This window comes from Cervus canadensis, chromosome 22 (genome assembly GCF_019320065.1).
Source record: "Cervus canadensis isolate Bull #8, Minnesota chromosome 22, ASM1932006v1, whole genome shotgun sequence".
In the NCBI taxonomy this organism is placed as follows: domain Eukaryota; kingdom Metazoa; phylum Chordata; class Mammalia; order Artiodactyla; family Cervidae; genus Cervus; species Cervus canadensis.
Window position 1 is genome coordinate 6,731,531 of NC_057407.1, and position 23,083 is coordinate 6,754,613.

At 42.0% G+C, this 23,083-nt stretch overlaps 1 protein-coding gene across 1 annotated transcript in view; it reads left to right on the top strand.

The window, feature by feature from the left end:
* LARS2 (leucyl-tRNA synthetase 2, mitochondrial) overlaps window positions 1-23,083 on the top strand; it is a 147,113-nt gene that overhangs the window by 16,859 nt on the left and 107,171 nt on the right. Inside the window, exons 4-5 of the mRNA XM_043442179.1 lie at window positions 10,026-10,117; window positions 15,733-15,793. Of these exons, the coding sequence (XP_043298114.1) occupies window positions 10,026-10,117; window positions 15,733-15,793 (153 nt within the window). The remainder of the gene's footprint in view (window positions 1-10,025; window positions 10,118-15,732; window positions 15,794-23,083) is intronic.

Below are 23,083 nucleotides of genomic sequence, written 5' to 3' on the forward strand. Positions count from 1 at the left end.
GGTCATGATGTACTTTTGTGTCTGTATTGCTGTATTCATTTGTTAGTATCCCTGTGTGCCTGAAGGCCACTGCCCTGTAATTATTTTTTTTTGTTTCTTGTAGTGTCTTTGTATTTAATATCAGGGTTATGCTGGCCTCATAAAACAAGCTAGGAAGTGTTCCCTTCTTCCCATTTTCTGAAAGTACTGTGTGTTACTGGTGTTATTTCTAGCTTTATTGTTGAATAGCATTCACCAGTGATGGTATCTTGACCTAAAGTTTTCTTTGTGGGAAGTTTTAAAATGACATTTCTATTTCTTTAATGGATATAGGGCTATTCAGATCTGGGTTTCTTTTTTGTGTGTGTGTCCATTTTATTTATTAAAATTTTAGATTTATCTTTTAAATTGGAGTATAATTGCTTTACAGTGTTGTGTTAATTTCTCCTGTACAACAGTGTGAATTAACTGTATGTACACATATATCCCTCTCCTCTTGGGCCTCTCTGCACCGCCCCCTCTTGTCCATTTTATTTTGTGTTTTTATAAGAGTTTTGTATACCTTACCTCATGTTCTGTTCTAGACTGCCTTCCCTTTTATTTCTCTGTCTACTTTCCTTAGGCAGTCTCAATCCTTTTCAGTTTAAATATGACGCTGTAAGAAATTATACACATTTCCAACATAGACGTCCAAAGAACATTGTCATAAATACTCAGACCTGCCATCCTCATGTGATAGATATTAATGTTTAATCTTGCTAGCCTCAGCTTTTTCTTTTAATGTTACAGACACAGTTGTGCCTCTCTGCAATCAGATTCCAATCCTTCAGCTAAAAAAATACTGTATTATTTTTGTCTTCATGTTTTTATGCTGTATTTCTATAGGTTGTTTATGGATACACCCACACTTGTGTGTAGTATTTGTGTTTTAAATTTTGTGTATAAGCTCTTAATATTCTGCGTGTTTTTAACTATTTTGTTTCAAGATTTAGTCCATCTCTAGAGTTCATCTATTATAAGTACTGTGTAATTATGACATATTTAATTACCCATTTTCACATTAGTAGAGATTTAGGTTGTTACAGATTTCTGTTCCAGTGAACATCCTTGCACCTCACTGTTAGCTTGTGGGAGAGGTGGCATCACTGGGTCACAGAGTGTGTATAACCTCAGCATAAATGGGTCTTGCCAAATTGCTTTCCAGAATTTTGGTGCCAGTTTATACTCCTGCCAGCAATGAATGGCATTTCTTACTGCCCTACCTCCTTGATAACACTTATTAATGTTAGACTTTTTAATCCTTGCTAATTTGATCCATAGGAAATGACATCTAATTGTGTTTTTAATTTACATTTTCCTGAACACTGTCCCAGCGAAGCTGAGATACTTTCTCATGTTTGGTAATCTATTTAAGTTTCTTCTCTGATTGGCTTGCTCACATTTTTTGCCAAGTTCCACTGGGGTTGTTTGTCTTTTTCATATTGTTCTTATTGTTCATACCGTAGGAGTTCTTTTTTTTTTTTTTTCAAACTTTTTATTTTGTATTGGAGTGTGGCTGATTAGCAAACAATGTTGTAGTAATTTCAGGCGAACAGCAAAGGGCTTCAGCCATACATACACTTGTACCCGTTCTGCCCCAGACAGCCCTCCCATCCGGGCTGACCCATTGTTCAGTGCAGTTCAGTCGCTCAGTCGTGTCCGACTCTTTGCGACCCCATGAACTGCAGCACACCAGGCCTGCCTACCCTCCACCTCGGATATGTTGCAAGGTTCATGTGAGATAATCTGTGAGAAAACTCTTTAAAAACCATAATGCAATTTTCCAGTATAACCTAATTAATAATAGCAGTAATAAGGTAGTTCTGAGGTTTGGATGTTTAAGCGGGGGCCACTTGAAGTTAGAGATAAATTATTCTCTTTCAGGAATTAGAAAAGACCACACTTCCAGTCATTTTCTTCTTCTTTTTAAATCTTTTTTTAAGTTTATTATTTTTTTCTTTTTGGCCGTGCTGGGTCTTTGTTGCTGCTCGGGCTGTGCTCTAGTTGTGGTGTGCGGGCTTCTTACTGCGACGACTTCTCCTGTTGCAAAACACGGACTCTAGGCACACGGGCTTCAGTCGTTGCAGCAATGGGCTCAGTAGGTGCGGTGTGCAGACTCTAGAGCTCAGGCTCAGAAGTTGCGGTGCGTGGGCTTAGTTGCATGTGGGATCTTCCTGAATCGGGGGTCTGACCCGTGTCCCCTGCACTGGCACGCAGGTTCTTTACCACTGAGCCACCAGGGAAGCCCCAGTCAGTCTTCTTAAACTCATACAATGTCTGGTGACACATTTGAAGCTTAGCACCATATGGTGATTTGTTGTGTTTTCATATGTTGTATGCACAGATGGTTAGAAAATAAAATTACCCACCTCCCACCTCAGCTGGTCTCCTCAGCACCTTTTGGGCCAGAAGCAGGGCAATTAAAACGTCAAGCTGCCACGTCCCTCTCCCAGAGTAGGACTTGGGCTAATTTGCCTCAGGCAGAACTCCACAGGGTACTGCGCAAGTGGTTTTCTGCCTGGGCCTTTTTGCTGCTCACTGTGGAGGGGGAGGCTGCGGGCCTGGCAGCCACGTGATCGTAATGCAACTCCCCACAAATACCAGGGAAGGAGACGAGTTTCTTAGCAAGTGAGCCATGACATACATTTCATCAGTTCTCAGTCGGCCAGTCAGTCAGCAAGTGTTTATGAAGTGCCCAGAGAGTGCATCACATGGCATTTTGTTTTCAAATTTTCTAATCTCTGTAGCATCTGAAAGTAGAGAGTGGATTTCCAGTGCTTATCCTCTCAAATGTAATTTGAAAGGGAAAATGAATTGCAGGTCTAGTATTTTGATTGGAAAACTGGCTGATTTATCTGCCTCCACATTCCCAGAGGAGGTCTTCTGTTTGGGGCCTAGGTACTATCATTTGAATTCTTTTACTCTGAAGCGTTTGCTGGATTTTTGATCCCCAACCTGTAATAATGTTGGGTTATTAAACTTGCTAAACAAAATTAAATATTGCATTTCTCATTTCTTGGAAATGAAGCATTGCATCTCCTCCAGAAAAACCACAGCACTCTGAAAATAGCAATTTTTGTGAGAAGCAGTAACCATGGTTGCTTTCAATTAGAAGCTGAATTGGCTTCAAATTTAAAGTTTTGTTTTGTAATGAAAGGGAAAGAAAGCTGGTCATTCCTGGGGAATTGGTACTTTTCTGTCTTTGGGAGGGCAACGGACTACCCCACTTCCTTCCCTTCTACTTCCAAAGTCTTCTTAACTCTGCTTAATCGTCCTTCCTGTGTTGGAGGAAGAGCTGTACTTTTGCCTGTTCATTTCTTCCTTCTTAGGAAAAGTATTTTAAAATTGTACATAAAATTCCATATGTTGTTGTTGTTGTTCAGTCACTTAGTCGTGTCCAACTCTTTGCGACCCCACAGACTGTAGCACACCAGGCTCCTGTGTCTTCCATTATCTCGCGGAGTTTGCTCAGATTCATGTTCACTGAGTCGGTGATGCCATCCAGTCATCTCATCCTCTGTCGTCCCCTTCTCCTCCTGCCCTCAATCTTTCCCAGCATCAGGGTTTTTTCCAATGAGTCGACTCATATTCTCCCCTTTAAAAAGGAGAACTATAGCATGGGTAAGGCTGCCGTCCCCCTTGATTACTCCCTCCCTCCCAGGCCCTTCTGGACACTGATCCCTGTCATTTTCTAGGGTACGTCCCTCCGGAGCCTCATCTGTACATTGTCACCTGTAGCCGCCACCCCTGAGCTGCCCACGGCTCTGCCCAACGGGAGGTGGGAGGTTCCTGTGGGGTGAGCCGTTGTCACGTGACTGGGTTCTCACCAGAGGCTGGCCTCACCCCGGCTTCCAGGTCTCGCTTCCCAGCCAGCACTGGTCCAGCTTGCCAGGACTCTGATCCCTGTGTTTGCCCCTCATCAGTAGCTGGCCCCAACTCCCCTTTTATATCTCGAGTCCCTGTAAATTTTGCAGTCCTGCTAGTGTTCCTGTGCTGGTCTCTGACCAGTTTGCCGTCAGATCCGTCTCCTGATTTGCTTTGTATGGTGGAAGGGCAGAACCAGAACTCTGCAGGCCATGTTTCCCAAGCTCTGGTGTCAGTTGACCTCTGAATAGTTTTGGACAAGAAGAATTTGGCAAGATTGTAGGGTAAGAGGAGAGAAGCAGCCAGGGAATTTCTCTCTCTCTCCCCTCTTAACGTCTCCATTAATCCAGCTCCATTTGGCCAGACCTGTCTGTTTCAAAAGCTTCTGCAACTGATCTCGGCCTTCAGGTTCAGTTCTCTCTGCTTCCTCCCTTTGTTCCTTCCGTCTAGAAGTGGGGTCAGTGTACCACCCATCTAATTTCTGTGTTGTTTCCCCTGTGCCTTTTGGCTTCTCACTCAATTTGAGATAGTTAGAGCATTTGTTAGAAGAACAGCTGGAAGTGATGGCTTTTATTTTATGCATTTTCAAGTTATAGCTGCCAGAACTTCTTGATCCCCTTTCTGTTGAAAGCACTCATCCTGGGGGATTGAGAGGCTCAGGTGGCGCTAAAATAGAAATCCAGATGTTAGGGGGGTGGTTGTTGTTTGTTTTTAGGTTAAGTTGTCTAGTTGGCATATGTGAGCTATAGATGTAGTTACTTGTGGAACTAAACCAAGGATTAAACCAGGTTATGGTGATAGAAAAAAAAAGGGATTTTACAACCCCAAAGGAAAGTTTAGAGTTCCTCCAGTGAACGTTTTGGATGGTTTTGCCCATAGAGAAACCACAGACAAGAAAGTGGGCATGATATATCCAGGATGGGGGTATTTGATCTGGATGATGTAGAAGAGACCAAGAGGTGAACAAGGTGGGCACAGACAGCACTGACGTGGTGTCTTTTCAGTAAATGAACTGTAACAATATGACCCTGATGCTGAGAAAGATTGAGGGCAGGAGGAGAAGGGAGCAACAGAGGATGTGATGGTTGGATGGCATCATCCACTCAATGGACAGGAATTTGAGCAAACGCTGGGAGATGGTGAAGAACAGGGAAGCCTGGCGTGCTGCACTTCATGGGGTCACAGAGTCGGACATGACTTAGCAACCAAACAGCAACAATTGACCAGCAAATAGAACCTGCTGCCTGGGGATGTGGGACAGTCTTTGGCATTTCAAAATCTCGTTGCGGGCCTTTACTTTGTTCCCTCTGGACAATAGTGGATCATCTTGCGGCACAAGAGTGAGTTCTGCCCTTTGTCGCTGGGTGTCTGGGAAATCCATGGTGTAGAATGGGCGGGGCCCTTTCCTGTCTCCTGGAGGCTTGGCTCACAAGGAAACTACTTCTGGTGTCAAGCCATGATGGAAAGGACTATCCTGACTCCCCACAGTCTATGTTCTAGGGCAGACATTTGTTTATTGTGACTTTTTGGTAAGACTATGAAATAATTAAGAAGCTTTAAGATTTTTCAAATTTTTATTTTCATAGACAGCTGGGGTAACATGTGAACTAAGAATATATCTTTTCATGTTCATTTCATCTGAAAACAAAAATAGAAATGAGTAAGTATATTATGTAAATCCAGACTGATTTTTTGACTGTCTCTGTATTGACTTTGTTTAAAAATATGGATGGTAACCTGGCAGCATGTTAATGGGCAGAAACATTGAACTGCTGCCATTTTGGCAGTCCCTACGGAGAAACCAAATGATAACTAAGTTTTCCCCTTTCTTGTGGAGCATGGTTACACAACAGTTACATTATTCTGCCAGCGAAGTAGCACTGTCTCTAGCCCCAGGAGAATTACAGCACATCTGGAAGCTGCGTTCTAGCGTTGTCCATGGAAGCGTTGCAGAACTTTCTAGTAATCAAACACAAATCCCCAAAGTGGGGTTTCCATTATTATTATTATTATTTAACTCTTGGAAATTAAAGAGAGAGAAAAATCTGTGCAGGAAATGTTTTTCATCTGTGGGTTAAGCAATACTCCAGAGAAAGCTGTATGCTACAAGGTGTGTGTTTTAGTCAGAATTCTTGGCTCCCAGGGACTGTAACCCAGCTGAGACCAGTTTAACCAAACAAGGAGGTTTTGTGTGTTTTTGACAGATCCTGGTATAACTCACAGAACCAGAGGAGATGTAGTAGGAACCGGGCCTACTGGGAATTGGGCCCGGGTCCTTGAAGCAGATCAGCACCCCTAGTCTCTGTCCACCTCCCGTTTCTGTGTGTGTCCACACACCCAGCTGTATTTTCTCAGACAACTCCACCAGCTGCTTCCTCCGTGGCCAGAGGGGTGGGTTTTGTGACTGTCCCCAGCAGGGTGATATGAAGTTGGAGGAGGAGCATATTCTTAGAAGACGGGTGGGGGAGGTCTGAAAGATGCACTGGATTGGGTTATATTTTGACAACTTCCTAAAACTACATAGAATTAGATATTCCTAGGGAATGTTAAAATTTTTTTTAAAAAGACATGTATATACACACACATATATACTTACATATTTTTTGCAGATGTCCATGGCGTGTTAAATGGAAAAAAAAAAAACAGGTTATAAAATGGTATATAGTAGGTTCTATTTCCATAAAAATAAACCAGCCAGCTCCTACATGTGTGCATATGTTTGTGTGTCTGCATTTAGTAAGGAGAAAGGCTGGGAAGGACACAAAGGCTGGTTGAGAGTAGGGGTGGGGTGGAGTGGGGAGGTGATCAGCTTTGCCTTTATGTATCATGTCCCGTGTCCTTTCACTTGTTAAAATAAGCCTGTATTGTGCTTGTAATTTGAGAAGCATCACTTAAGGAAAAGAAGAGGAGCCTATTCCGACTGACCTCAGGAGAGTGGATGCAGGGGCTGAGGTAGTCATGTCATCTCTTGAGTTTTTTTTCGACCATGCCGCACACTTGTGGGATCTTAGTTCCCTGACCAGGGATTGAACCCTTGGCAGGGTTCAGATAGGGTCGAGACCCTTGGCAGTGAGATCGCAGAGTCCTAACCACTGGGAATTCCCTGGGAGTCATGTCATCTGAGGCTGGAAGTCCAGGGCATCCACTCTTCCCAGACTCCCGGGCTGGGAAGCACAGCAGGGGATGTGGCGAGCCAGCCCCTCCCGGCGTGGCAGCAGACTGCAGAGCCGAGGTCCTGACAAGGGAACCGGCGATGTGTGACCTTGTGAGGTGCTGAAGGTCAGGCTGGTGATGGCAGCTGCCGCTTGCAGCCAGCCCTGCCGTTGCCTGGGTGCCTGCCCTGTGCTGGGTGCGCCACACACACCTTAGCACGTGGTTCTCAACAGTCAGGGGGCTGCCTTCAGTCACAGCTGGTAGTTGAGACTCAGGGCGCACTGCCAGTAAACGGCAGGTTTGGGTTTAGGATCCTTCCCCCAAACCACAGCCTCCTGAGCAGCAGGCCTTTGTTGACATTTCCCACCCACTAACCAGAGGTGTGGGGCTTCCCTGGTGGCTCAGTGGTCAGGAATCTGCCTACCAATGCAGGGAACTCCGGTTCGATCCCTGGGTGGAGAAGGGAATGACAACCCACTCCAGTATTCTTGCCTGGGAAATCCCGTGGACAGAGGAGAGCCAGGTAGGCTACAGTCCCTGGGGTTGCAGAGTTGAACACAGCTTAGCAACTAAACCAGCACCATCAGCCAAAGGAGTTGGAGCGGCTGTGAATTTAGATGCATGGTCTTTGTTCTTGAGATGGAATTGTTCCATCAGAACAAAATCCTAGTTTTAAAACATTTAATAATCACAGAATGGAAGGATGACTTTACGGCAAGTAGCGTCTGCTACTGGGGGGGTGGGGCATGCCTGTGTATTACTGCCACCTGCTAAGAGCCACTAGGGAGAGGACGGGTCTGGTGATTGGGATTCGAGTATGAATCCAGTTTGGGACACTTTGAATTGTAGAGCAGAGATGGCCATGGGTGATACTCACTTGCATCTCAGAAAGTTCTTGAATAAGACGGAAAGACAGAAGAAAACCCTAGGTACATGGTGGTTGTTTTTTTTTTAAAGGAGATAAAAAACACACATGGAAATAATATGATCTCAATTTTTAAAGATTAGATATAAACGTACCAAATAACAGTTATGTATGGTTATATGGTAGAATTAAGGGTGTTTATTTTCTTCTGAATATTTTTCTCTATGTATTAAGGTTTTTCATAGTGAATAAACATTATTTCTATAATCAGGGGAAATGTTACTTAGAAAATGAAGGCTTCCCCGGTGACTCCATGGTAAAGAATCCACCTGCCAATGCAAAAGACATGGTTCAGTCCCTGGGTTGGGAAGGTCCCACGTGCCGAGGGAAACTAAGCCCACGCACCACAGCTATTGAGTCTGTGCTCTAGAGCCAGGGAGCTGCGACTCCTGAAGCCCGCACGCCCTGCAGCCTGTGCTGCACGACAAGAGAGGCCACTGCGATGAAGCCCACGTGCTGCAACAAGGAGTAGCTCCTCCCCTGCCGCTCGCCACAACTAGAGAAAAGGCCGAGCAGCAACAAAGACCCAGCACAGCCATAAATAAATAAATACAATAAAAAAAAAAAAAGAAGGCGAGGGTGGGATGTTTCGAGAGAACAGCATCGAAACATGTATATTATCTGGGGTGGAACAGATCACCAGCCTAGGTTGGATGCATGAGACAGGTGCTCGGGCCTGGTGCACTGGGAAGACCCAGAGGGATCAGGTGGAGAGGGAGGTGAGGGGGGGATCGGGATGGGGAATACATGTAAATCCATGGCTGATTCATGTCAATGTATGACAAAAACCACTACAATATTGTAAAGTAACTGGCCTCCAACTAATAAAAATAAATGAAAAAAAAAAAAAAGAAAGGAGAGCAGTTTCTTTAGTGGAAAATGTCCCATCAGGATATGAACAGGAAATGAACAGAGTGTCCATCACTGTCCTGGGAGATGTGTATGAACAGAAGATCAGGTTCCTGCATGATTACAAACACATAAACCCAGCTTGTGGCACTGGACAGACCAGGAGCTTGAGAGGAAGTAAGAAGGCCAGCCATTAAGGGCTGTTTCTAGAAATACCAGAGCCTCCTCAGCCTATCCTCCCCTATAGGCAAGTTTTGGAAATCTGGCTCTGGGACAAGTTGTGTCTGTGGCGTTGTGGCTGAAATCGGCATCAGAGAAGGGTAGGGGACTGAGTGTTCAAAACAGGTCTTCTGAGGCTGTCCCTTGATGCCACAGCTTGTGTTTCAAGCCATTGTTCCCGTTCACAGCGTGGAAGGTAGCTTGAGAGAACTTGCTATTAAAGCTACCAGCTGAGCTGTGACTGGTCATCCATTTGCAGAAATGAATGCCTGTCCTGGCTTGAAGTAACTGCTCCTAGTGTCACCTGGCGAGTCTGCTTCCTCTTTCTGGGCCCCAGTTGCCTGGACTGTCAAATAAGGAAACCGGGACAGAGGGTGCATCTCAAGAGTTTCTTCAAGCTCTAAGGTCTGAGGATCCCCAGACCTTTCCAAAGATCTGAGGTTCTTTGGAAAATGGAAATATCTTAGAGGTAGTGATTCAGAGTGGCTTATTGTACACTTGAAGGTGGCTATTGTGATGGAGGGACTGAATTTTAAATTTTGCTACATTTTAATTTAAGTTTATATGACCATATGTGGCTAGTGGCTACCCTATTGGATAGCACAGCTCCTTAACTGGAAAATCTAAGGTGAGCATTTGGAATGCCTATATACATTTTTATATATACCTACTTTGATATTGAAAGAAACTTTCTAATTTCAGAAAAACCGTTTGGGTTCCTTACAGACAATACAGACAAGAAGAAAAAGAAAGTAAAAAATAGTCACGAAAACACCTACTCAAAGATGACTGCTCTTGGCACCTTGATGTTTAACTTTCTAAATTCCCTTCTGTGCTCATGTCTTAGGTAGCCAGCTGGCTTTCAACAGCATAGCTTGAAATCATCCGGGAAGGGATGAGACATGTTAGGAGAGAATGCCTGCTCACTGCCCAGCAGAGAATACTGATAAAGACTTTAGCAATCTGCCCTGGCTGATGTTTCTTTTCTGGGTGCTAGGTTATCAACCCTATGGGCTGGGATGCATTTGGATTGCCTGCCGAAAATGCTGCGATCGAGAGGAATCTACATCCAGAAAGCTGGACGCAAAGGTATGTGTTTACAAGCATATTCAAGTACTTGTATACATTACCCTTAAACAATTTTTTTTTTAAACCTGGTCATGAGAAATAGAAAGCAAAGGAAACAAAACACTGCAGTCTGCCAAGCAATAAAAAAGGATTGTCTATATTGGTATTTGCTTTTTCTCACACTGTATTCTTATTTAAGAAATAACACAAAGTGTTTGGCTATTCATTCATGTGTTCATTTAGATGCTTTCTTATTTACAGTTATTCTTCCTTTGAGTATTTGCATTTAGAGGGAAAAAGGAGGAAGAAAGGATGACATCTGTTAAAGTTCTACAGTGTTCTTCATCTTCTTGACCATAGTTTGAGCCATATCCAAACGCCACATTATAATTTTCTCTGCAAATTTTAATTTTTTTGGCTTCACCATTCTGAAGCAAGAGGAACATAGATCGTCAACAAGGAAGTATATGGCCACTTTATTGTAGGTGTGGCTTTCTTCAAGGAGGACGTAGTCTGAGTCCCCCGTGGCCTCAGGCTTCCATGTGCTCAGGCAATGCTCATCCCTCTTCCTCCTGATAAAGCCTTGAGGAACTTGAACTAGAACCCAGCACAATGTTCTGGGCTCACTCCAGCTCCTTTCATAAAGCCATTCCTCGCCCTACCCCTCGGAGGTGTAGAGAGCAGTTCAAGGCCTATCCCCATTGTCTTTCATCTTCCTTTGCTTTATCTTTGCCCCAAAGAAACATCTTCTGCACCATCTACTTCTCTTTTTCCTTCCTCATCCCTGGTTTCCACTTTTCCAATTACGGTTAATTCTGAAGTAGTAGGAGTGATGAAAAAAGGAGGAAATGATGATTCAAATAAAAAGGGTCAAATATGGTATAAATTTGATATCACCCAGGATAGTAATTGGCAAATTCTGTAGGCCAAATTTGGCCCTGCCTGATGGGGCTTCCCTGGTGGCTCAGAGGGTAAAGAATCCGCCTGTAATGCAGGAGATCCCAGTTCAATTCCTGGGTTGGGAAGATCCCCTGGAGAAGGGAAGGGCTACACACTCCAGTATTCTGGCCTGGAGAATTGCATGGATTGTATAGTCCATGGGGTCGCAAAGAGTTGGACGTGACTGAGCGACTTTCACAAAAGATTTTATAAATAAAGTTTTCTTAGAACTCAAGCCACACCCATTTGTTTCTGTATTGTTCATGGCTGCTTTCATGATACAGTGGCAGAATTGAGTAGTTGTGACAGAGACCGTATGGCTCACATGGAGCTGGAAACATTTGCCATCTGGGCCTTTACAGACAAAGTTTGCCAGCTTCTCCACAAGAGCATAGCAGTAAAGAAGATGGCCCCAGAATCAGGCCACATAGGTACAAATCCTGCCTTTCTTTCTTCCTAGCCATTCACCTTGAGCAGATTACTTAACCTCTCTGCCCCTCAGGTTATTTATCTGTAAAGGAGGATAATGATTAAGCACTGTCAGTCAACTGCTATAACAAAGCAAAAATAACATCCAGTTGTGGATGTGACTGATGGTAGAAGCCAGGTCTGATGCTGTAAAGAGCAATATTGCATAGGAACCTGGAATGTTAGGCCCGTGAATCAAGGCAAATTGGAAGTGGTCGAACAGGAGATGGCAAGAGTGAATGTTGACGTTCTAGGAATCAGTGAACTAAAATGGACTGACATGGGTGAATTTAACTCAGATGACCATTTTATCTACTACTGTGGGCAGGAATCCCTTAGAAGAAATGGAGTAGCCATCATAGTCAACAGAAGAGTCCAAAATGCAGTACTTGGGTGCAGTCTCAAAAATGACAGAATGATCTGTTTGTTTCCAAGGCAAACCATTCCATATCAGGGTAATCCAAGCCTTTACCCTGACCAGTAATTCTGAAGAAGCTGAAGTTGAATGGTTCTATGAAGACCTACAAGACCTTTTAGAACTAACACCCAAAAAAGATGTCCTTTTCATTGTAGGGAACTGGAATGCAAAAGTAGGAAGTCAAGAAACATCTAGAGTAACAGGTAAATTTGGCCTCAAAGTACAGAATGAAGCAGGGCAAAGGCTAATAGAGTTTTACCAAGAGAAGGCACTGGTCATAGCAAACACCCTCTTCTAACAACACAAGAGAAGACTCTACACATGGACATCACCAGATGGTCAACACCGAAATCAGATTGATTATATTTTTTTCAGCCAAAGATGAAGAAGCTCTATACAGTCAGCAAAAACAAGACTGGGAGCTGACTGTGGCTCAGATAGTGAACTCCTTATTGCCAAATTCAGACTTAAATTGAAGAAAGTGGGGAAAACCACTAGACTATTCAAGTATGACCTAAATCAAATCCCTTATGATTATACAGTGGAAGTGAGAAATAGATTTAAGGGACTAGATCTGATAGACAGAGTGCCTGATGAGCTATGGATGGAGGTTCATGACATTGTACAGGAAACAGGGACCATCCCCAAGAAAAAGAAATGCAAAAAAGCAAAATGGCTGGCTAAGGAGGCCTTATAAATAGCTGTGAAAAGAAGAGAAAAGGAAAAAAGCAAAAGAGAAAAGGAAAGATACACCCATTTGAATGCAGAGTTCCAAAGAATGGCAAGGAAAGATGAAAAAGCCTTCCTCAGTGATCAGTGCAAAGAAATAGAGGAAAATAATAGAATGGGAAAGACTAGAGATTTCTTTAAGAAAATTAGAGATACCAAGGGAACATTTCATGCAAAGATGGGCTCAATAAAGGACAGAAATGGTATGGACCTAACAGAAGCAGAAGATATTAAGAAGAGGTGGCAAGAATACACAGAAGAACTGTACGAAGAAGATTTTCACGACCCAGATAACCACGATGGTGTGATCACTCACCTAGAGCCAGACATCCTCGAATGCAAAGTCAAGTGGGCCTTAGGAAGCATCACTATGAACAAAGCTAGTAGAGGCGACGGAATTCCAGTTGAGCTAATTCAAATCCTAAAAGATGATGCTGTGAAAGTGCTGCACTCAATATGCCAGCAAATTTGGAAAACTCAGCAGTGGCCGCAGAACTGGAAAAGGTCAGTTTTCATTCCAATCCCAAAAAAAGGCAATGCCAAAGAATGGTCAAACTACCACACAGTTGCACTCATCTCACACACTAGTAAAGTAATGCTCAAAATTCTCCAAGCCAGGCTTAGCAATACGTGAACTTCCAGATGTTCAAGCTGGTTTTAGAAAAGGCAGAGGAACCAGAAATCGAATTGCCAAGATCCACTGGATCATCAAAAAAGCAAGAGAGTTCCAGAAAAACATCTATTTCTGCTTTATTGACTATGCCAAAGCCTTTGACTGTGTGGATCACAATAAACTGTGGAAAATTCTGAAAGAGATGGGAATAACAGACCAGCTGACCTACCTCTTGAGAAACCTGTATGCCGGTCAGGAAGCTGGACATGGAACAACAGACTGGTTCCAAATAGGGAAAGGAGTACGTCAAGGCTGTATATTGTCACCCTGCTGATTTAACTTATATGCAGAGTATATCATGAGAAATGCTGGGCTGGATGAAGCACAAGCTGGAATTAAGATTGCCAGGAGAAATATCAATAACCTCAGATATGCAGATGACACTACCCTTATGGCAGAAAGTGAAGAACTAAAGAGCCTCTTGATGAAAGTGAAAGAGGAGAGTGAAAAAGTTGGCTTAAAACTGAACATTCAGAAAACTAAGATCATGGCATCTGGTCCCATCACTTCATGGCAAATAGATGGGGAAACACTGGAAACAGTGATAGACTTTTATTTTGGGGGGCTCCAAAATCACTGCAGATGGTGATAGCAGCCGTAAAATTAAAAGATGCTTACTCCTTGGAAGGAAAGTTATGACCAACCTAGACAGCATATTAAAAAGCAGAGACATTAGTTTGCCAACAAAGGTCCATCTAGTCAAGGCTATGGTTTTTCTAGTGGTCATGTATGGATGTGAGAGTTGGACTATAAAGAAAGCTGAGCACAAAAGAATTGATGCTTTTGAACTGTGGTGTTGGAGAAGACTCTTGAGAGTCCCTTGGACTGCAAGGAGATCCAGCCAGTCCATCCTAAAGGAGATCAGTCTTGAATATCCGTTGGAAAGACTGATGTTGGAGCTGAAACTCCAATACTTTGGCCACCTGATGTGAAGAACTGACTCATTTGAAAAGATCCTGATGCTGGGGAAGACTGAAGGAGGGCGGAGAAGGGGTCGACAGAGGAAGAGTTGGTTGAATGGCATCACTGACTCAATGGACATGAATTTGAGTAAACTCCGGGAGTTGGTGATGGACAGGGAGGCCTTGCATGCTATAGTCCATGGGATCACAAAGAGTCTGTCATGACTGAGCTACTGAACTGAACTGATTGTTAGCTAATCAGAGATCACCTAGGGAACTTCATGGTTTTTCATATTTTCAGTCTGCTTGAAGTCAAAGGGTACACAGTAGAAATGAATTAGTCCTACAGAAAAAAAGAGAACCTGAAGATTATCATATTTACTGAAGTAAGATAGAGAAAGACAAATATCATGAGATCACTTATGTGTGGAATCTTAAAAAATGATACAAATGAACTTGTTTAAAAAACAGACATAGAAAACAAATCTGTGGTTTCGTAGTGGTAGTGTTAGTCATTCAGTTGTGTCCTTCTCTTTGTGACCCCATGGCCCTGTAGCCCTCCAGGCTCCTCTCTCCATGGGATTCTCTCCATGGCAAAAATACTGGAGTGGATTGCCTTCCCTTCTCTAGAGCATCTTCCCAATCCAGAGATAGAACCTAGGTCTCCTGCATTGCAGGCAGATTCTTTACCGTTAGAGCTATAGTGAAGACCTTTACAGGGGAGGGCAGGGGGGAATAAATTAGAGGTTTGGGATTAACATATATTTATTACTGTATATAAAATAGATAAGCAACAAGGACCTACTGTATAGCACAGGGAACTATACTCAATGTCTTATGATAACCTATTATGGAAAATAATCTGAAAAATATGTATGTATGACTGACTCACTTTCCTATATGCCTAAAACTAATACAACATTGTAAATTATACTTCAATAAAAAAGGTTACAATGTTTTTAATTTAAAAATTGTATAGAAAAAGCAATATTTCCTATTTTCTTATTTCATACTAAAATTGGTTTATATACTTCTCTTTTCCAGTTTGAGTTTCAGTTTTCAGGTTTTGATTGACAAAGCTCTGTGTGATTTCTCCTGCTTTTCTGAAATTTTTATGTTAGAATTTTTTTTTTCAGGTGCTTTTAAATTTGTAAATGCTTGGCCTAAATTTGTGCAGGATCCAGGCATATGGATGTGCCAGGCATGCACAAATCAAAAGGGTTGCCTTTCTGAATGGCCAGGGAAAAGGCCAGTCCCCAGGAGCAAAGACTGTCATGGTTTTTAGTAGATTTTGCAAGTGTCCAAAGAATAGCTGTCTTCTACTAAGCAGATATTTTAGTTGGTTCTTAGTGACTAACTTCTTTTTTTTTTGGCTAGAGCAAAACAACACTTAAAGCCCTTTGAATCATCTAGACTTTTCCAGTCTCCTTTTCACAATCTCAGAGTGTAATTTGCTTATGGCTTTTCCTGTTTCTAAAATCCAAACCCTCTTCCCTTTGTTTCACAGTAATATCAGACACATGAGGAAACAGCTTGATCAACTGGGCCTGTGTTTCAGCTGGGACAGGGTAAGTCACCTCTTTCCCAGAAGGTCTTTATTTTAACCACAGTCCTGAGTGAACAGGGGACTGTGCTCATTTACTTTATCTTCCTTCTCTTCACGTCAAGAGGAGGGAAAGGAGGGTGGCAGAAAACAGGCAGGAAGGATTAGCACTCCACAAATGAAAAAGTATCCCCAGTGGATAATCTGTCTGCAGACAAGTAATTTTCTGAGGGATTAAGCTAAGAGAGTTAACTTATTTAACTTCCCAGTTGGCTGTGATTTATATATGTGGAAAAACCTCTGCACAAGGATTGCTCCTATTGTCAGCAATAGTTTAAAAAGACTATTGAAATCTATGTAAGTGATTAAATATCAACCCGTGTGGTCCCTTTAGGTGATTAGGTGGAGGTCGATGGATCATTTATCTCTTTTGTCTCACGTTTGGAATTGAGGTTCATGATAAATAGCCTTTTGGTATAAAATGCGTTCAAATTGTGTATTAAATCCCTGGAGAATTCCAGACCTGGGAGGAGTTCAACACCCAGGCTAAATGCGGCTGAACCCTTCAAAGCAGTGGCCAGTAATTAGCCTCCAATTAAAATAAATTAATTAATTTTTTAAAAAGATGTAAAAGAAAAAAAAAAAAAGCAGTGGCCAAAGAACCCCAGTTAGACACTGATGCGTGGTCTGTTAGGTAAGGTGGACTCCTGCTCATCCTGTCCATGAAGCAATACTGTAATCACTTTTAGCTTCCTGTTTACTTCACAAAATGCTTTTCATTGCTGGGTCTGTCAAGTTCAAGTTCACATCCTTTTTACTCATGAGAAGCACCTGGGAAAAACTGAAATATGATTGTCTTCTCCTCCCCCATGATTCTTTAAAGATTGCATTTTGATGAGTACAGTGAAAAAGAGTGAAGATCAAACACATTTAAACAGTCCTTGCTTTTGTCTTTTTTTTTTTTTTTTCCAGCTTCTTTAGATGAGTTCATGGGCTGAATTAAGTTCTTATTGCAGCACTGATGCCATTTTTATCACTGACTTGCAAGGTCACCAGGGTTTTGTTTGGTGGAGGTGTGAAAAACTCCTGGTGCCTGACTCAGCTTGTCCTGAGGAGCCAGTGGGGAAGTGCTGGTAGAGAACCAAACGTATTCTACTGTGGAGAGAATTGAGTGACGCCCTGAGCTCTCCAGAGATGCGTTGGTAGATTCCTTGAGGGCAGAGATGGGCTTGCTAACCCTCTAGGATGAGAACTAGGCTAGTCCTACACAGGAACAGCAACCATAAATGGTTCAAAGACTAATGGGTTGTTTCCCAGATTATCATAGAAGATTAGAAAACACAGAAAAGTATGAAGAAGAACATAAGTCAGTGTGGTTAATTCAACATCATTGTATGGTTCCTTGTAGTCTTTTTTTCTGGGATTATAAATATCTATGTAATTTACTTTTGCAAAATAAAATTCATAAATCATGTTTTTTATTTTGCTTTTTTTTTTTTAACCTGCTGTTCATGAACATTTTTTCCAGTTTATTAAATAGTCTTTGGGAAAAGTGACTTTTTATAGCTATACAGTTTTCCATCTTATGAATATATCATAATTTATGTAACCTACCCCTTGTGTGTGTGCTCAGTCATGTCTGACCCCTGTCAACCCCATAGACTATAGCCCTCCAGGCTCCGGTGTCCATGGGATTTCCCAGGCAAGAATATTCAAGTGAATTGCCATTTCCTACTCCAGAGTATCTTCCTGACCCAGGGATTGAACCTACATCTCCTGCATTGGCAGGTGGATTATCATACATTTAGATATATTCTAATGTTTGTCTATTGTAAGTACAACTTCTCAATCCCTCTTGTAAAAATTTGAAGTCCAGAAAGCTCTAAAAGTGGAAAGTTTTTCCATAATTCATTTGACTGCAAAACCTGACCTAAACTGATGTTTATCTCACTTATAATGAATATTCATATATGTTTTACTCTAGGAATAGTACAGTGATTGCTTACCAGGTGCTCTCCCAGACCTAGTTAGGTAAATATACTGTTGTCTCTTAACATCCAGAAAGTTCTTAGTTCTGAAGCACAGTTTGACCACAGGCGTTTCAAATAAGGGATTTTGAGCCTGGAAGTGCAGGGTTATAGATGAATATCACCACTCCTGCTATCACTGTCTAATAGTTACTGAACAATTCCCATGGGCCAGGCACCCATAATTCTCTCTTGAGATCTCTAGAAAGCTCTAAAACGTGTACACTTCTGTTGACTGCATTTTATTGCCGGTCACCCAAGCGGCAGGGCTGGTCATGTCCCCTGGCTAATTTATGACTGGCGTGTTCACTCCCCAACACTTGGAGCAGATACCTTAATGCACATATTTTGTTTCCTTAGTATGAATCCTCAAAAAATCCATGAACAAGTTTAAAGCTTGTGGTACTTGAATTTAAAGATAGTTAAAGGTATAATTTGCTTATGTTACTTTGCTGTTGCCAAATTATCCTCCATAAAGGTAATACATATTTACCCTCCCAAGTTATTAGTTATTTTCATCTGTACTTCTTTTATTACTAGTGATAGTGAGTTTTTTTCGTGCTTTTAATGAATGTTTGAATTGGCAGGGTGTTGTGTGGAAATGATCTAACCATGTCTTTTATCCATATAGGTAGATGGTGTTTGTCCTTCTCTTAGTGATTTTCATTTTGTTACAAATATTTTCCTTCAGTTTATCATTTGACTTGCGTGCTTCCAGATGGTGCTAGTGGTAAAGAACCTGCCTACCAATGCTGGAGACTTAAGAGGCATGGGTTCAATCCCTGGGTTGGGAAAATCCCTTGGAGGAGGGCATGGCAACCCACCCCAGTATTCTTGCCTGGAGAGTCCCATGGACAGAGGAGCCTGGCAGGCTACAACTCCATAGTGTCTCGAAGAGTCAAACTAGACTGAGGTGACTTAGCACGCATGGGATTATTATTAGCACACAAATATTTTCTTGGAAAGGCCTTTCAGACAGATAAATACATTTATATCTCAATTAATTTTTAATTCTTTCACTTAACTGGAATTCAGTTAAGGAATTCCTACTTTTTCTGAATAACCGGTTGTTTCTTTTATTTTCAAACAGTCTTTTCCTCATTGATTTGAAAGGTTACCTTTATTATAGTCATGATCTTTTACACTATTATTACACACTTAGGTTCTGTTTCTGTTCATTTGATCCACTGATTACTATGTCATTACTGAACTATTTTTAGTTATACTTGCTTTATAATTGGCTTTAATATCTGGTAACAGAGGTTTTTTATTGTTTGATGTTGATAGCGCCATCCCTACTATCTTGTGTTTTTGTTTTCTTGATGTATTCTGCCCATTTAAAAGCATTTTTATCCTTTAGTTGTTGGATTCTTTTGATGCACCACTTATGTATACAGTTAATTTACAAAATTAAAAGATGGACAAAGCATATGAGAAAAACCATCTTTTGGCTAATCTAGAGTCTTTCACAGTGAAGTGTAAGCTATTTGTATTTATTTTTATAACTAGTATATCAATTCTTTATTCTTACACATGATACCTTTAAGTGTCTTTTTTTTTTTTAATGTGTTCAGCAGTATCAACATGAAAAATAGAACAGTATGTATGTTTTTGCTTCCCATGTAAGGTAAGGAGATTAGCTGGTAGATACACTTTCCATTTTCTAAATCTGTTTTCCAGAGGCTTTTGGGGTATATTCTGAGATTTGGGGCCTAACTTCTTCTTCTTGTAATTTTTCTTATCACGTATCACTTCTTAGCATAGAAATGTAGATATTTGCTTTTGGTTTTAAAATCATATCCATAACAATTACTGAAACCAGATGATACTTAGCTAGTTTCAGTGCTCATCCGTAGGCCTTATAGAGCATGATTGCCCATTTGCAAAATCTAGATTTGTGAAAAAATGTTTAGATATTTTAGCTCTTGCTTTGAATCTTCTGATGTTGCATACTATTTTCATAACAGAGAATGACTTTTCATTGCTTTCACCTATGAGCAGCAACTTATTGGGGTATATATAATTCTTTTTTCTTTCAAATTTCTTTAGTAGACCTTGATCCTTGACCTACTGTCTTAAAAATTACAGACACACAGGAATTTGCTGAGATAGTATAGAGAGATCCTATGAATCCTGCACCGGCTTTTCCCAGTGGTGTCACTTCAAACAACTGCAGTGTAATATCAAAACCAAGAAATTAACATTGGCATAATGCTATTAACTAGAGTACAAATCTTATTCAGATTTCACCGGTTTTTATATGTACACACAGTGTGTGTACCTAATGTGTGTATGTATGGGGAGGAGGAGGAATTCTATGCAATTTTATCACATGTCGATTTATGGAACCACTACCATCTGCCCATTGTCTGCTGATAGAGAAGTCTAAGTCCAGCCCGCACCATCTCTTTGTCACATAGAGATCTTTCTGCTCTCGTTTTGGTGCCGTTGGACTCCTTTTGTCCCTGCCTTTGCCAGAGGCAGTTTTTTAAAAGTCTCCTCAGGGTGTATCTTCCCTCCTTTCACTTTTAATTTGCCCGTTGCTTACTGCCCACGTTTGATCTGCGGTGTGAGTCTTTCCTTCTGGCAGTTTTCGAGACTCACAAGACTGTGTGTGCTCTGTTCACTGTCTTCCGTTGTTTTCACCACCTCTCTCGTGATTTTGGTCCCTTTGTTCTCCTCTACCTTTTGGGAGAAAGTCTACTGTTTGCTTTCCACATCACTGATTCTGTTCCTATTGAAGCAGGGCTGCTTTGTGTCGTTTCTAATGCCAATAATAATTCTGCTATTGTATTTTTAGATTAATTCTCAGTTTTCCTCATCTCGTTCAGTTCCCATCCTCTTTCTCAAGCCTCTTGGCCAGATACATTTCTTTTCTTCCTATTTTGCTATCTTATCTCCTTTCACAGACCACATATGTTCAGAAAATTTCTTGAGAATACAAGGCGATGCTCTTGAAAAGTTATCTTTTGCTTCTTTTAAATAAACCTTATCACAAGTTTGAAATGCTATGCTCTCCTTGTTTGTTTCAGAATCTTTTCATGGACCCCTGGTGGATTTTTCCGCCTGTTTCCTGAGTGAGGTGGACTAGTGTATCAGTTTAGAGATCCGTCAGCCTGAGGGGAGCAGAGTGGAAGCTCTGGTCATTCTCTCTGCTGCCTTTATTGCTGTCGGGGCTCAGGGGACCCATAGCTCCTGGGGCATCTTTCTCTTTGCTCTGATCTTTACCCGGGTGTGAGCTGCGGTCACAAGTGCCCGTGACCACGACTCCTTCACCTGCTTCTAAGGCCCTCCAGCCTGGGGTGTCCAGTCTGTGGGCTTTCCACTGCTCCATAGCCCATTCTCCCCTCTGAACTCACCCTTTCAAATTAGGGGCGCCAGAGCCCTGCTTCTCAAGAACCCAGTCTGTCTTTAAGAGGGGAAGATGCTCTTTGGCTTACGGTGTTTGTCTTCAACCTAATCTGGTCGGCCAAACTTCCTTGATGTTTCTGGGATGTCAGTGGCACCTCTCTTACTTCCCGTCCTGGTGCACTTCCTTCAGCCTCCATCTGTATGTTCTCCTGGTCATTTTTTTTTTAATAAATATGGCTTTCTGTCTTTCTTTATTTGTTTTTGGCCATGCTGGGTCTTCGTTGCTGTGCGGACTTTTTCTCTACTTGCAGTGAGAGGGCGCTGCTCGTCGTGGCAGTGCGGAGGCTTCTTATTGAGGTGGCTTCTCTTGTTGTGGAGCATGGGCGTCAGTAGTCGGGACTCCGAGGCTCTAGAACACAGACTTAGTAGCTGAGCCGCACGGGCCTAGGTGCTCGGCAACATCGGGGATCTTCCTGACCCAGGAACTGAACTGTGTCTCTCCTGCGTTGGCAGGCAGATTCTTTACCACTGACCCACCAGGGAAATCCCCCCAAGATGGTTATTTTAATGGGAATAATGGAAACAACTTTAGATACGTGCATTTTTTTTTTAGTTTATTTATTTAAAAAAAATGAAACAAAGATTAATATTTTTCATGATGAAAGGTACAATTCACAAAGAAGGTAGACATCGTAAACCATTAGACACCTAACAACAAAGAAACAAAGATACATAAAGCAAAAATCAAAATAAATATAAGGAAAAAGAAAAAAAATTAATAATCATAGTGAGACATATTAACATTTCTCTGAGAATCTTTTAGATACATGCATTCTTGATACCCTTTTCCCCAGAAACCCACCAGTGCTTTTTAATGGAACTTTTGCATTCTGATGGATCATACAGAGCAGCAGAGTGAGGAGGTAGAGGAATAGTTTATCTATAATTGATGGGGTAAATCTGTGCCATTTGCAAATAACAATCCTAATGTCTCATAAAAACTGGGTAGGTGGCGTGTATGGATGTGAGAGCTGGACTATAAGGAAAGCTGAGCACCGAAAAATTGATGCTTTTGAACTGTGGTTTTGGAGAAGACTCTTGAGAGTCCCTTGGACTGCAAGGAGATCCAACCAGTCCATCCTAAAGGAGATCAGTCCTAGGTGTTCATTGGAAGGACTGATGTTGAAGCTGAAACTCCAATACTTTGGCCACCTGATGCAAAGAGCTGACTCATTGGAAAAGACCCTGATGCTGGGAAAGATTGAGGGCAGGAGGAGAAGGGGATGACAGAGGATGAGATGGTTGGATGGCATCACCGACTCAGTGGACATGAGTTTGTGTAAACTCCGGGAGTTGGTGATGGACAGGGAGGCCTGGCGTGCTGCGGTTCATGGGGTCGCAAAGAGTCGGACGTGACTGAGCGACTGAACCGAACTGAACTAAGTAGATTGCTAGTTGACAGTCAACAGAATACTTAAAAAATCAGATGGCTCAGAAACCTTCTCTTCCTCCCCCAGATGGAGAAAACCTGGGTCATGGTCTCATCCTTCCTCCTTCTGTCTGGATGGGGAATCCCTGTAGGAATGGTCCAGCTCTGGAGCTGCCTTCTCTCTTTCTTACAGCAAATGCTTGATTGTCTGAGTTAAAAGAAAAAGAAGTATGCATTTCTGGGATTAATACTTTTCTGGTGAGCCAGAACAATAATCACACGGTGCTTTTTAGCTCAGCACTGTGTTTCACTGTATCAGATGTTATTCCCCAAACAGCCTATATCATCTTGATTCGGAAAGGAAGAAACTGAAGGCTGAATTTGAATAGCTAAACATCTCCTCCAGGAAGAGGAAAGAGGAGATAAAATTCCAAACCGTGCAGTGAGAGAGATCAGACACGTTTTTGTGTGTGTGGAGCACTTTCTTTGTGGAATCATCGGCAGCCTT